This window comes from Erythrolamprus reginae, chromosome 6 (genome assembly GCF_031021105.1).
Source record: "Erythrolamprus reginae isolate rEryReg1 chromosome 6, rEryReg1.hap1, whole genome shotgun sequence".
Taxonomy (NCBI): domain Eukaryota; kingdom Metazoa; phylum Chordata; class Lepidosauria; order Squamata; family Dipsadidae; genus Erythrolamprus; species Erythrolamprus reginae.
The window spans coordinates 78792293-78806780 of record NC_091955.1 but is presented as its reverse complement, the minus strand read 5'-3'; the positions used below and the strand labels follow the sequence as shown (position 1 = coordinate 78806780).

The following is a 14488-nucleotide window of genomic DNA, read 5'->3' as shown; positions in this document are numbered from 1 at the left end:
CTGTCTGCACTAAATCAAATATAGAAGCTATTCTATCTTTTGGGAGAGATTTTGATTAAAAGACTGATTTTAAGTGTCCTATAACTAGAGTAGACAACGCTATATAGAGCGCTGGTGAGACCACATTTGGAATACTGTGTTCAGTTTCGGAGACCTCACCTACAAAAAGATATTGACAAAATTGAACGGGTCCAAAGACGGGCTACAAGAATGTTGGAAGGTCTTAAGCATAAAACGTATCAGGAAAGACTTAATGAAACATAGAAACATAGAAACATAGAAACATAGAAACATAGAAACATAGAAACATAGAAACATAGAAACATAGAAACATAGAAACATAGAAACATAGAAACATAGAAACATAGAAACATAGAAACATAGAAACATAGAAACATAGAAACATAGAAACATAGAAACATAGAAACATAGAAACATAGAAACATAGAAACATAGAAACATAGAAACATAGAAACATAGAAACATAGAAACATAGAAACATAGAAACATAGAAACATAGAAACATAGAAACATAGAAACATAGAAACATAGAAACATAGAAACATAGAAACATAGAAACATAGAAACATAGAAACATAGAAACATAGAAACATAGAAACATAGAAACATAGAAACATAGAAACATAGAAACATAGAAACATAGAAACATAGAAACATAGAAACATAGAAACAAACATAGAAACATAGAAACAACATAGAAACATAGAAACAACATAGAAACAACATAGAAACAACATAGAAACATAGAAACATAGAAACATAGAAACATAGAAACATAGAAACATAGAAACATAGAAACATAGAAACATAGAAACATAGAAACATAGAAACATAGAAACATAGAAACATAGAAACATAGAAACATAGAAACATAGAAACATAGAAACAGAAACATAGAAGCATAGAAGCATAGAAGCATAGAAACATAGAAACATAGAAACATAGAAACATAGAAACATAGAAGACTGACGGCAGAAAAAGACCTCATGATCCATCTAGTCTGCCCTTATACTATTTTCTGTATTTTATCTTAGGATGGATATATGTTTATCCCAGGCATGTTTAAATTCAGTTACTGTGGATTTATCAACCATGTCTGCTGGAAGTTTGTTCCAAGGATCCACTACTCTTTCAGTAAAATAATATTTTCTCACGTTGCTTTTGATCTTTCCCCCAACTAACTTCAGATTGTGTCCCCTTGTTCTTGTGTTCACTTTGCTATTAAAAACACTTCCCTCCTGGACCTTATTTAACCCTTTAACATATTTAAATGTTTTGATCATGTCCCCCCTTTTCCTTCTGTCCTCCAAACTATACAGATTGAGTTCATTAAGTCTTTCCTGATAGGTTTTATGCTTAAGACCTTCCACCATTCTTGTAGCCCGTCTTTGGACACGTTCAATTTTGTCAATATCTTTTTGTAGGTGAGGTCTCCAGAACTGAACACAGTATTCCAAATGTGGTCTCACCAGCACTCTATATAGCGGGATCATAATCTCCCTCTTCCTGCTTGTTATACCTCTAGCTATGCAACCAAGCATCCTGCTTGCTTTCCCTACCGCCCGACCACAATGCTCACCCATTTTGAGACTGTCAGAAATTACTACCCCTAAATCCTTCTCTTCTGAAGTTTTTGCTAACACAGAACTGCCAATACAATACTCCGATTGAGGATTCCTCAAGTGCATTATTTTACACTTGGAAACATTAAACTGAAGTTTCCATTGCTTTGACCATTTATCTAGTAAAGCTAAATCATTTACCATATTACAGACGCCTCCAAGAATATCAACCCTATGAACTCAATCTGTATAGTCTGGAGGACAGAAGGAAAAGGGGGGACATGATCAAAACATTTAAATATGTTAAAGGGTTAGATAAGGTTCAGGAGGGAAGTGTTTTTAATAGGAAAGTGAACACAAGAACAAGCAGACACAGTCTGAAGTTAGTTAGGGGAAAAATCGAAAGCAACATGAGAAAATATTATTTTACTGAAAGAGTAGTAGATCCTTGGAACAAACTTCCAGCAGATGTAGTAGATAAATCCACAGTAACTAAATTTAAACATGCCTGGGATAAACATATATCCATCCTAAGATAAAAATACAGGAAATAGTATAAGGGCAGACTAGATGGATCATGAGGTCTTTTTCTGCCGTCAGTCTTCTATGTTTCCATAGTGGGCAACCCACAGTAGATATGTGGTATCAATAGTAGATAAAAACTGTATATCTGCTTGGCACACATGTTCCATATGAATTGTTTTAATGTTTCTGAGTTCTTGATATGGAAACTAATTGTATTGCTTTCCCTCTTTAGACCTAATTGGGCTTATCTTATGAGCAACAGTGAACTGGATGGCTAATAGCATTGAATGTCACCTATTTATTCTGGTTATATATAAACTCTGCATGTAAATTTATTTTATTTGTCTTTTTCTCTAAATTATCACTATTTCTATTGTTGCAGTTAAAATAGCTATCATGTGAGTCACAATGTCAAAAAACTGAATGTGTCCACTCCTCCTACAAATGCAGGAATAGTATAAGGTTACACACCCCATTAATTATACTGGAGTTGGCAGTGTGACTTCTATGGGCACTTTGTCACCCACAAACCTCCCAAATTAAAACAGAAGCTCAAGGAATGTGAAAGCATGCCATCTATTGAGATTCAGCATTGTTATGGGCAAGATTACAATATTTGAGAGTCTGTCACAGAGAAGAGGGAGTTCTCAAAGTCCCTGAGGACAGGACAAGAAGTAACAGGTGGAAATCTATCAAGGAGAAATCCACCCCACAACTAAGGAGAAATTGCCTCACAATGAGAACAATTAACCCGTGGAACAGCTTGCCTCCAGAAGTTGTGGATGATCCATCACTGGAGGCTTTTAAGAAGAGATTTGGCAGTCAGTTTTCTGGAATCGTATACAGTGGTTCTCAATCTTTCTAATGTTGCAACCATTAATATAGTTCCTCATGTTGTGGTGACCCCCAACCATAAGTTTAGCACCAATTCTCCAACAGAGCTTTAAGATGATTGGCAGGAAGGTCAGAGGGAAACGCCCACTGTAAACGCCTGATTGGTCAAATTGTAAAAATATGTTGCAAGGTGTCAGAATAGAAACTTTAGTTCCTAACACCATGGGAAATTTGTCTTTTCCAATAGTCATAGGTGTCCCCCGTGAAATGGTCCTTTGATCCCTAAAGATTCCTGACCCCCAGGTTGAGAACCACTGATATAGGATCTCCTGCTTGAGCAGAGGGTTGAATTAGAAGACCTCCAAGATCTTTTCTTTTCTGTAAGAACTCTCCCAAATCTAGTGAGCATCAGACAACCATCTGATATCTCCCAAGATAGAAACATAGAAACATAGAAGACTGACGGCAGAAAAAGACCCCATGGTCCATCTAGTCTGCCCTTTTACTATTTCCTGTATTTTATCTTACAATGGATATATGTTTATCCCAGGCATGTTTAAATTCGGTTACTGTGGATTTACCAACCACGTCTGCTGGAAGTTTGTTCCAAGGATCTACTACTCTTTCAGTAAAATAATACTTTCTCATGTTGCCTTTGATCTTTCCCCCAACTAACTTCAGATTGTGTCCCCTTGTTCTTGTGTTCACTTTCCTGTTAAAAACACTTCCCTCCTGAACCCTATTTAACCCTTTAACATATTTAAATGTTTCGATCATGTCCCCCCTTTTCCTTCTGTCTTCCAGACTATACAGATTGAGTTCATTCAGTCTTTCCTGATACGTTTTATACTTCAGACCTTCCACCATTCTTGTAGCCCGTCTTTGGACCCGTTCAATTTTGTCAATATCTTTTTGTAGGCGAGGTCTCCAGAACTGAACACAGTACTCCAAATGTGGTCTCACCAGCGCTCTATATAAGGGGATCACAATCTCCCTCTTCCTGCTTGTTATACCTCTAGCTATGCAGCCAAGCATCCTACTTGCCTTTCCTACTGCCCGACCACACTGCTCACCCATTTTGAGACTGTCAGAAATCACTACCCCTAAATCCTTCTCTTCTGAAGTTTTTGCTAACACAGAACTGCCAATGCAATACTCAGATTTAGGATTCCTTTTCCCCAAGTGCATTATTTTACATTTGGAAACATTAAACTGCAGTTTCCATTGCTTTGACCATTTATCTAGTAACGCTAAATCATTTACCATATTACAGACCCCTCCAGGAATATCAACCCTATTGCACACTTTAGAGTCATCGGCAAATAGGCAAACCTTCCCTACCAAACCTTCCCCTATGTCACTCACAAACATATTAAAAAGAATAGGACCCAGAACAGACCCTTGTGGCACACCGCTTGTAACCTGTCTCTGCTCAGAATACTCGCCATTAACAATAACTCTCTGATGTCTATGCTTCAGCCAGCTTGAAATCCACTGAACTATCCAGGGATTAAGTCCAATCTTCACTAATTTATCTATCAGCTCTTTATGTGGAACCGTATCAAAGGCTTTGCTGAAGTCCAGATAGGCAATATCCACGGCACCACCTTGATCCAACACCTTTGTGACATAGTCAAAGAACTCAATGAGATTAGTCTGACACGATTTGCCTTCAGTAAAGCCATGCTGATTTGGGTCCAATAAGTTATTGTTTTTTAGATGCTGATTTATCCTCTTTTTGAGTAGAGTCTCCATCATTTTAACTACAACTGATGTCAAGCTAACTGGCCTGTAGTTTCCAGCTTCTTCTCTACTGCCCTTCTTGTGGATAGGCACAACACTGGCCATTCTCCAATCCTCAGGAACATCTCCTGTTAACAGGGATTGGTTAAACAAATCAGTCAGGGGGGTAGCAATGACAGATCTGAGTTCTTTAAGAACTCTGGGATGGATGCCATCTGGACCCATTGCCTTATTTATCTTTAATCTTTCAAGTTCTTCTAAGACATCGGCTTCTAAGATCACTGGAGCTGAATCCGTACAGCTGGAAGCAATGCTATATCCCTCTATAGTATTATTTTGTAAGGTGTCCTTTGAGAAAACTGAACAGAAGTAGCTATTGAAATGGTCAGCGATCTCCTTATTCCCATTAATGCATGTATTATTCCCGGTACTAATCTTTGTGATGCTGCAGTTTTTCTACTTCCTATCACTAATATATCTGAAGAAGGTTTTATCCCCCTTCTTTACAGATTTTGCTATTTCTTCCTCTTTTGAGGCTTTAGCAGCATATATTATCTGTTTCGCCTCCTTCTGTCTCATTTTATACACCTCTCTATCAGCTATACTTCCAGACTCTTTATACCTCCTATAGGCAGCCTTTTTTTCATTGACTATAGCCCTTACATCATTGCTAAACCATAGCGGTTTCTTCTTCCTTTTACCTTTAGTTACTTGCTTTACATAAAGTCTTGTGGCTTTTAAGATGGCCTTTTTTAATACAGTCCACTGGGTGCTCGCTCCTGCCATTTTATCCCTCCCCTTTAATTCATTATTTAAATATTCCCCCATTGCATTAAAATTTGTTTTTCTGAAATCCAATACTTTGGTTGCAGTATAGGATTGCTCACAATCAGTTTTTACATCAAACCACAAACATAGATGGTCGCTGCAACCTAAATTTTCTCCCACCTTGACCTCTGAAACCCGATTCCCATTTGTAAAAACTAAATCTAGAATATTCTCCCCTCTAGTTGGTGTCTTAACTAGCTGTGCCATAGCTGCTCCTGTAAAGGCCTCTACTATATTCTTACTTTTGCATGTAAGGGCACTGGGGATATTCCAGTCAACATCAGGCATGTTGAAATCACCCATAACCACAATATCTCCCTTTACTGCCATTAGGGTAATCTCATCCACCATCTTGTTGTCATGTTCCTCAGATTGCCCTGGAGGCCTATAGATCACCCCAATTCTAATGACAGAACCGTCTTTATTTTGCATGCAAATCCAGAGGGTCTCCAGATCTTTACATGTATTTTGAATTAGTATTGTTTTTAGACTTTCTTTAACATAAATGGCTACTCCACCTCCCCTTCTCTCTATTCTATCCTTCCTATACAGTGTATATCCTGGTATGGATATTTCCCATTCATTGGAATCCTTAAACCATGTCTCAGTTATGGCAACCAGATCCAAATTATCTCTAGATATTATGGCCATTAACTCACAGAGCTTGTTGCTCAAGCTTCGAGCATTCGTGCACATTACCCGAAGAACATTATTTTCATTATTAGTTTGCCCCTTATCATCAACAACTACATCTATTTTATTTTCAGCTCCCTTTTCATAAGCTTCCAGAAACTGATGTATCCTCATTGGTCGGGGACAGAAATCCTCCACATCTGGTACATCTCTGTCCCCTTTACCTAGTTTAAATGCCTGTCCAAAAAAGCTCTGAATTCCTCACCGAGCACCTGGGTACCTCTGTATGATGGATGCAAACCATCCCTCTTAAACAACTCCCTATTAGACCATCTACTGACATCATGACTTACATAACCAAAACCTTCAGCTTTACACCACTGCCTTAACCACACATTAAACTCTCTGATACAACTTGTTTTACCCTCCTGGCCACAAACCGGTAACACCTCTGAGAAAGTCACTGAATCAGTTATTTTACCCAGCTCCACACTTAGACTTTGAAAATCTCTTTTTACTAGATTAACATTTCTCTGGGACAGATCGTTTGTGCCAAGATGCACCACCACATCAACTTTATTACCTTTACTCACAGCCCTGACAATGTTTGTAATCCGCCTCCTGTCCCTGTGGGCAGTGGCTCCTGGAAGACACCTCATCACCTTCACCACATCCTTCCTCTGTCCCAAATCAACACCTCTGACAATCGAGTCACCCACAAGAACATGTGTCCTCTCTTTATTTCTACTAACTGGACTTGGTTTGGTGACACTATGTTCCTCATTTACAACAACTTCTCCTTTGAACATCCCCTCATTCTCCGCCTGAGGGCTAATATCTACAACATCCTTACTATTTAAATCCGCAAGAACATTATAGGAGTTGGATACAGAGAGACCAAAATTGTTATGTTTTTGTTCAACTGCACGTAATCTTCCTGAACCAACAGTTGTCCAAACAGCCCTCCTCCTCGGGGGGCGCTGTGGAAGTGGAGGCTGCACACATGGCTGCATTACAGCACGTGGCTGGGACAATCTTTCCACTTCTGCCTGCAAGCTACAAACTAAGGACTGCAATCTAGAGATCTCGCCATCTAACCTAGATGTCCTAATGCAAAGAGGGCAGTACCCCAAGTTCCACAAGGTACTACGGAACACAACAGCCAAACAAGTGTTACACTGTACCAAGCCAATCATCTTAAGAATGTATTGAAATACAGGTACTTAGCAAGAAAATGAACCCCTATTGCTACCAAACTTTGCTGATTTTGGTTTATAGTTATATAATTCGCGCGCCGCCAGGCGCGCGGGCTACTATTTTCCTCTCCTCTTCCTCTGTGTTCTGAAAGTGCAGTTTAAAATGGCTTTTCTGACCCTTTTATACTTCCCAATCTAGTCCCCTCCTCCCTGAATTCAATAACGCAATCAGTCAATGAAATTTCCCCTTACAGCCAGCTATATCCCCTCCTCCTTGAATTCAATAACACTATCAGCCAAAGAAATTTCCCCTTACAGCCAGCTATATACCCTCCTCCTTGAATTCAAGAATACAAACTGTAAACAGCACTATTTTCCTCTCCTCTTCCTCTGTGTTCTGAAAGTGCCAATTCTTGAATTAAATATTTTGGATTTTGCAATCTCTGATTAGATTGTTTCAGATAAGGTGAAACAACATCTGAGTTTAGTGTCCATGCTTTGTTTCATGGGATGGTAGCCTCATGGCCTGGCTGGAAAGCATGGGAGTGAAGCCAGTTCATGCTCATCCTGTGAAAGTAGATTCCACAGTTCAATAGATAGATGTGAAGTGTCACAAGAACCCAATCTGTGGGTTTGCTTCAAGAGGATGCCTTCCATAAAACTAAGGACCTAGCTCCCTGCTTTGAAACCCCAGCCCAGTGATGGTTGTTGTGTTTGGGCCTGGGCCAGCCGTTGCTCCCACGGATGGGAGAGACACGGCACAAAGTGAATGTGAAAGCCTGGCTGACAGCCAGGAAGATGTGGCAGACAGCCAGGAAGACGTGGCAGACAGCCAGGAGGACATGGCAGACAGCCAGGAGGACGAGGCCACTGGTACGCAGGATTCAGCAGACAGCCCAGGGGATTTGGCATGCAGTCCCTCAGACAGTCTTTCGTCTCTGGATTCTTCTGCAGATCAATATATTGATCTGCATAGCAGGAGAGCTATGCAAAGAAGGGATCGCTTTAAGGAGTATTACAAGTCATTATAGGAGCACCTGGGCTGGGTGTGCTTCTTATACTGAGGGCTGGGTGTGGTTTCCTTAATGAGGGCTAAAGGGATAAAAGTGAACAAATGCCAAGGCAAACTGTGGCTGTTTATCTGTGTTATTTTGTGGTTCCTGCTCTGAAGTTTCTGTTCTGTGCCGTTGGAGTTTTCAACCCAGCTTTTTCAGACAAGTGGGAGGTGAAAACTCTGGGACTTGCTGTTTGCTTCAAAGATTCAAAAGGAATCCTGAAACGTCTTTGCTCATTCCAGGTTGTCTTTGTTTGTTTTTTCCTGTGTTTTTGTATGTGGCTGAAGTAAGCCTTGCACTATCATTGTTTTTGGACACTAAGAACTGTTTTGAGTAACCCTTTTTTGTTTATTTAATACAGGTTTGCTGATTAGCAGAGCACGTGTGTGTTTGATTTCTTTTCCTTGGACTATTACGCATTACCTGAGCCAGGCAGGCAGAACAATGGTGAACCTTTTTTCCCTCAGGTGCCAAAAGACTGTGCACATGTGCTATCGTGCATGTGTGAGTGCCCACACCCATAATTCAATGCCAGGGGAGGGCGAAAACAGCTCCCCAACACCACCATCGAGGTCCTCTGGAGACCGGAAACAGCCTGTTTTCTAACTTCTGGTGGGCCCAGTAGGCTCATGTTTCACCCTTCCCAGGCTCTAAACATTAAGGCTTCCCTGGAGCCGTGGGAGGGTTAAAACGCCCTCCCAATCCCTGCGGGAGGTGTCTGGAAGCAAAAAATGCCCTCCCATAGCCTCTGTGTGAGCCAAAAATCAGCTGTACGTTGGAGCTAAGCTTGCGTGCCAGCAGATATGGCTTCATGTGCCATCTGTGGCACCCATGCCAAGGTTTGCCATCACTGCCCCACTCGTCTTTATTAAAGGTACAAGTGATATGCATTTAAAAAGAGAGTTAAGAACATTGTACAGTGTTTCTTTCACTTAGCTGAAACAGACCACTTTAATACCCACTGTCAGTAAGCAAAGATGGAAGTAGAAATTACAACGTACCACTACCTCTCTAAGTGTCTATAATTATTTGCACTTACCTATTTTTTCTTTTTTGCCGGCCTCGGTAGTGCTCACAGCTGCCAGCAGGAAAATAAATGTGAAGATGAGAACTGCAAATATCTGACACTGTTCTTGCTGTTTCTGCATTCTGGAAATTAATGAGGAGAAAAAAAAAATAAAGTTAACATCAGATGTCAGTAAATAGGTAAGGACAGCTCTGAAGTGATAAAAAGAACAATCTTTGGCATCCAGAATGTACCAAGAATGGATCAAAGAAGTCTAGTGCACATTAGCAACAGATAAGAGAATGAGCTCATTAAGACAAGAAACCCCCCAGCCATATGGAAAGGCAAAGGTTGTCTTCATTAGCAATCATCATATTCAACAGATAACTTACCACTCAATCATAATTTATGGCATGGAACTCATTTGCACCTGTAACATTATTTGTTAACAATGTTGTGCTATCATTTTAGCTTCTGCTGGATGCATTAATATAATAAACATTCCACAGAATACATTTTCACATCAATTTATTTATTTATTTTATTTATTTATTGGATTTGTATGCCGCCCCTCTCCGTAGACTTGGGGCGGCTAACAACAATGATAAAAACAGTATGTAAAAATCCAATCCAATACTAAAATAACTAAAAAAAACCTTATTATAAAAACCAAACATACATACAGACATGCCATGCATAAATTGTAAAGGCCTAGGGGGAAAGAATATCTCAGTTCCCCCATGCCTGATGGCAGAGGTGGGTTTTAAGAAGTTCACGAAAGGCAAGGAGGGTCGGGGCCACAGAGAAGGCTCTTCCCCTGGGTCCCGCCAAATGACATTGTTTAGTTGACGGGACCCAGAGAAAGCCCACTCTGTGGGACCTAACTGGTCACTGGGATTCATGCAGCAGAAGGCGGTCCCTGAGATAATCTAGTCCGATGCCATGAAGGGCTTTATAGGTCATAACCAACACTTTAAATTGTGACCGGAAACTGATCGACAACCAATGCAGACTGCGGAGTGTTGGTATAACATGGGCATATTTGGGGAAGCCCATGACTGCTCTCGCAGCTGCATTCTGCACGATCTGAAGTTTCCGAACACTTTTCAAAGGTAGCCCCATGTAGAGAGCATTGCAGTAGTCGAGCCTCGAGGTGATGAGGGCATGAGTGACTGTGAGCAGTGACTCCCGGTCCAAATAGGGCCGCAACTGGTGCATCAGGTGAACCTGGGCAAACGCCCCCCTCGCCACATCTGAAAGATGTTTCTCTAATGTGAGCTGTGGATCGAGGAGGATGCCCAAGTTGCGGACCCTCTCTGAGGGGGTCAATGACTCCCCCCCCCAGGGTGATGGATGGACAGATGCAAGTGATACGCAAGTGATAAATTAACATACTCACTTTCCTCATCAACCAATTCTCATTGCTCCTAAACCTAAATACCAAACTGAAGAGTATTTAATACTACATTCTTCTCTTCTTCTCTCTATTAATTCTCTGCGCTGTTTATTCTAGTTTAGTCTTTACTGCCCTTGTTTTCAATCTGATAGATTTTGCTGAAACCACACAGTTGTTGTTAAGGGTGTCTATGACATCATCTTGACAAATATGGCAACTGAGGACCTGAGAGGAATCACTCTGTTACCTCAAACATCAGGAATACAATGCAATGTTATATACACATGGAAGGATGTAATCCCAAAGGATTCAGTGGAGTTTAATGTCAAGTATGTGTAGCATAATGATATCAACAAAGGATGAGAAGAGTAAGGGCAGCAAAGCATTGGAAAAGAGTGAATATTCAGTAAAAATTGTATAAATCCATTCTTTTATGTTTGAATTACATAGGCTGATTTTTCCAGAACAATACAGTGGTACCTCTACCTACAAACACCTCTACTTACAAACTTTTCTAGATAAGAACTGGGTGTTCAAGATTTTTTTTGCCTCTTCTCAAGTACCATTTTCCACTTACAAACCCAAGCCTCCAAAACTGTAACTGGAAAAGGTAGGGAGAAGCCTCCGTGGGGCCTCTCTAGGAATCTTGGAGGAAATGGGGCTGGAAAAGGTGGAGAGAAGCCTCCGAGGGGCCTCTCTAGGAATCTCCTGGGAGGAAACAGAGCCTCCACCCTCCCTGTGGTTTCACCAATCACACACATTATTTGCTTTTACATTGATTCCTATGGGAAAAAATGTTTCTTCTTACAAACTTTTCTACTTAAGAACCTGGTCATGGGACAAATTAAGTTCATAAGTAGAGGTACCACTGTAATTAGCAAGTAATTCACAAAATGGCTGGGTGATTTTGGGCCAGTCACTCTTTCTCATCACAGCCTACCTCACAGGGTGGTTGTTGTGAGGAAAAGAAGAGGGAAAGGGTGTGTTGGATATGCTGAGTTATTTGTAAAATGATACAAGTGGGATACAGTGATCCCCCGGGTATTGCGAGCCCGATCATTGCGAAATGGCTATATGGCGATTTTTGAACCCGAAAGTAAAAACACCATCTGCGGATGGGCGCCCTTTTTTTCTATGGGCACGCATGCGTAGATGGCGCCGGGCAGATCAGCTGCTGGGCGGCTTCCCTGGGTCTTCCCCCTCTTGCTGGCGCCGTTCGCCCGCCCTTCGCCCGGCTCGCCCACCCTTCGCCGCTCGCCCGCCCTTCGCCCGGCCACCCGCCGTTCGCTCGCTGCTCGCCCGGCCACCCGGGTTCGTTTGGCTTCGGGACATGCCAGTGGCGACATTTTAAAACAGCCGTGCGGCTTCCCAACTGAGTCCAAGTTCGCCTTTGACTTCGGGACTCAGTTTGGAAGCCGCGCGGCTGTTTTAAAACGTCGCCGCCGGCATGTCCCGAAGCCAAACGAACCCGGGTGGCCGGGCGAGCAGCGAGCGAACGGCGGGTGGCCGGGCGAAGGGCGGGCGAGCGGCGGGTGGCCGGGCGAAGGGCGGGCGAGCGGCGGGCGCGGCAGCAGCGAGGAGTTTGCGTGGGCGGGGGGGAAAACCCAATCTTCGGCTCCTCGCTGCTGGGAAGTAAAAACACCATCTGCACATGCGCAGATGGTGTTTTTACTTCCGCAGCGCTACTTCGCGCAAAACCGATCATTGTGAGGGGTCCTGGAACGGAACCCTCGCAATGATTGGGGGATCACTGTACAACTAAATAATATAAATAAAATATTCACTGTGGCATCCAAACATGATGAGGTTTGCCAATGTTAAAGATTCCCAAAGGAAGGGAGCTGTTTTGTTTTGTTTTGTTGGTGGCAATGACAAATTCGAATAGGCAAGCTAAGTGGATTCTTATGAGACCTGAGCAAAAACATTAACAAGAAAATAAAAGCAGGTGTCAATAAAATTGAGTAGTTTACAAACTAAGAATAACCTAAGAGTGCAGTGACAGCACACAACATATTTGCGATTGGAAAGTAAGGCCTGATTTGATAGGGAAAATGTATTTAAATGTATTTAAATTATTTCAAAGAGTGGTTTTTTTTTACATTCAATTGGATTTATAGACATTTCTACATTTATATGATTTAATTTGAATGTGTGTATTGCCCTCATTCCAAGAATAATGAATCAAGATTCACATCAGTGAGTTAACTAGGGCAAATTATTTGATCTTCCAGCTGCTAAGATTTACAAAATATACCCAGGTTGCTTTAGAATCAATCTACCTTTTTCCTTATATTGTCCTACCAAATTTTACTGCAAACTAGTTATCACAGCAGTAGGAGCTCTTCCTAAGCCAGCAAGGAGCCGGGGTGGTGCAGCAGGTAGAGTGCTGTACTGCAGGCCACTGAAGCTCACTGTAGATCTGAAGGTCAGCAGTTCAAATCTCATCACCGGCTCAAGGTTGACTCAGCCTTCCATCCTTCCGAGGTGGGTAAAATGAGGACCCAGATTGTGGGGGCAATATGCTGGCTCTGTTAAAAAGTGCTATTGCCATCATGTTGTAAGCTACCCTGAGTCTAAGGAGAAGGGCGGCATAAAAATTGAATAAATAAATAAATAAATAAATATCTCATTTTTGGAAGGATTGGGGTTTAACAGAAAGAATCAGAGACCTGGTACAGAGAGGATCTTTGAGTTAGGGCTGGTTGATCCATATCTCTCCACTTTCCCCTCTGTGAAAAAATAGCATGCACTGGTAGGAAAGGTATAATAGAAGAACAAAAGGGCTCTCCTCCCCAATGTTTACAGGGAAAATAACTGATGTTCAGAGAGTGGACAAGAACTAAATTATCTTTATTTGGAACAAATAGTAACTGGCCTAATGTCACACAAGTATTGGGGATAGGATTAGCAAGAATACAGATTATAACACAGTGCCTTCTGTCCCCTGTCTTATAGTCTCTCCTATATCGCCTATAATTTCTCTACTATATCCTTTATAACCTGTGTTCTGTCGAGCTCTCTGGTAGAATCCTCCCGAAAATTCACAGATACAAATTTCAGACACACACACGTTTGAAAATTCAAAACAATGTTCTTTATACCGAAAATTCAAATAAACTAAGCACTCTTTTTGTATAGCAAAGAGCACTCGTCTCCAAACAAACTGGTACTTTGTACAAGTCCCTTATCAGTTCTGAGATACTTAGCTTGCAGCTGTGAGGCAATTCACAGTCCTTCTTCTTTCACAAAGTGAAACACACTTTGCTCTGGTTTAGTTTCAAAGCGGGGAAAAATCAGCACACAAAGGTCGAAGTCAGCAAGGCAGACCCGAAACACAATGATCAGATAATCCTCCACAATGGCCAAACCCACAGGCTGCTATTTATAGCAGCCTAATTACCACAGCCCCACCCAACCACAGGTGGCCTCATTTTCTTTGATAATAATATCTCAGTTGTTGCTGCCTATGCATCGCTCTCTATATGTGTGGCTGTATCATTAACTCTTGTTCCGAATCCAAGGAGGAGCTAGATAATTGATCTCCTTCTGAGCTGTCTGCCACACTCTCCTCCTCCCTGTCACTCATGTCTTCTTGGTCAGAGAAGCCTTCATCAGCAGATTCCACCGGGAGCAAAACAACCCTGCGGCATGTGGATGTCTCCCCCACATCCACAGTCCTTGGGGCAGGA

The 14488-nt window shown here is 41.6% G+C and overlaps 1 protein-coding gene across 1 annotated transcript in view; it reads right to left on the bottom strand.

Moving 5' to 3' along the window:
- The window catches only part of PTN (pleiotrophin), a 130225-nt gene that overhangs the window by 39489 nt on the left and 76248 nt on the right, over nt 1–14488 (bottom strand). The window contains exon 2 of the mRNA XM_070754853.1: nt 9437–9546. Coding sequence (XP_070610954.1) covers nt 9437–9545 — 109 coding nt within the window. The 5' untranslated portion in view covers nt 9546. The remainder of the gene's footprint in view (nt 1–9436; nt 9547–14488) is intronic.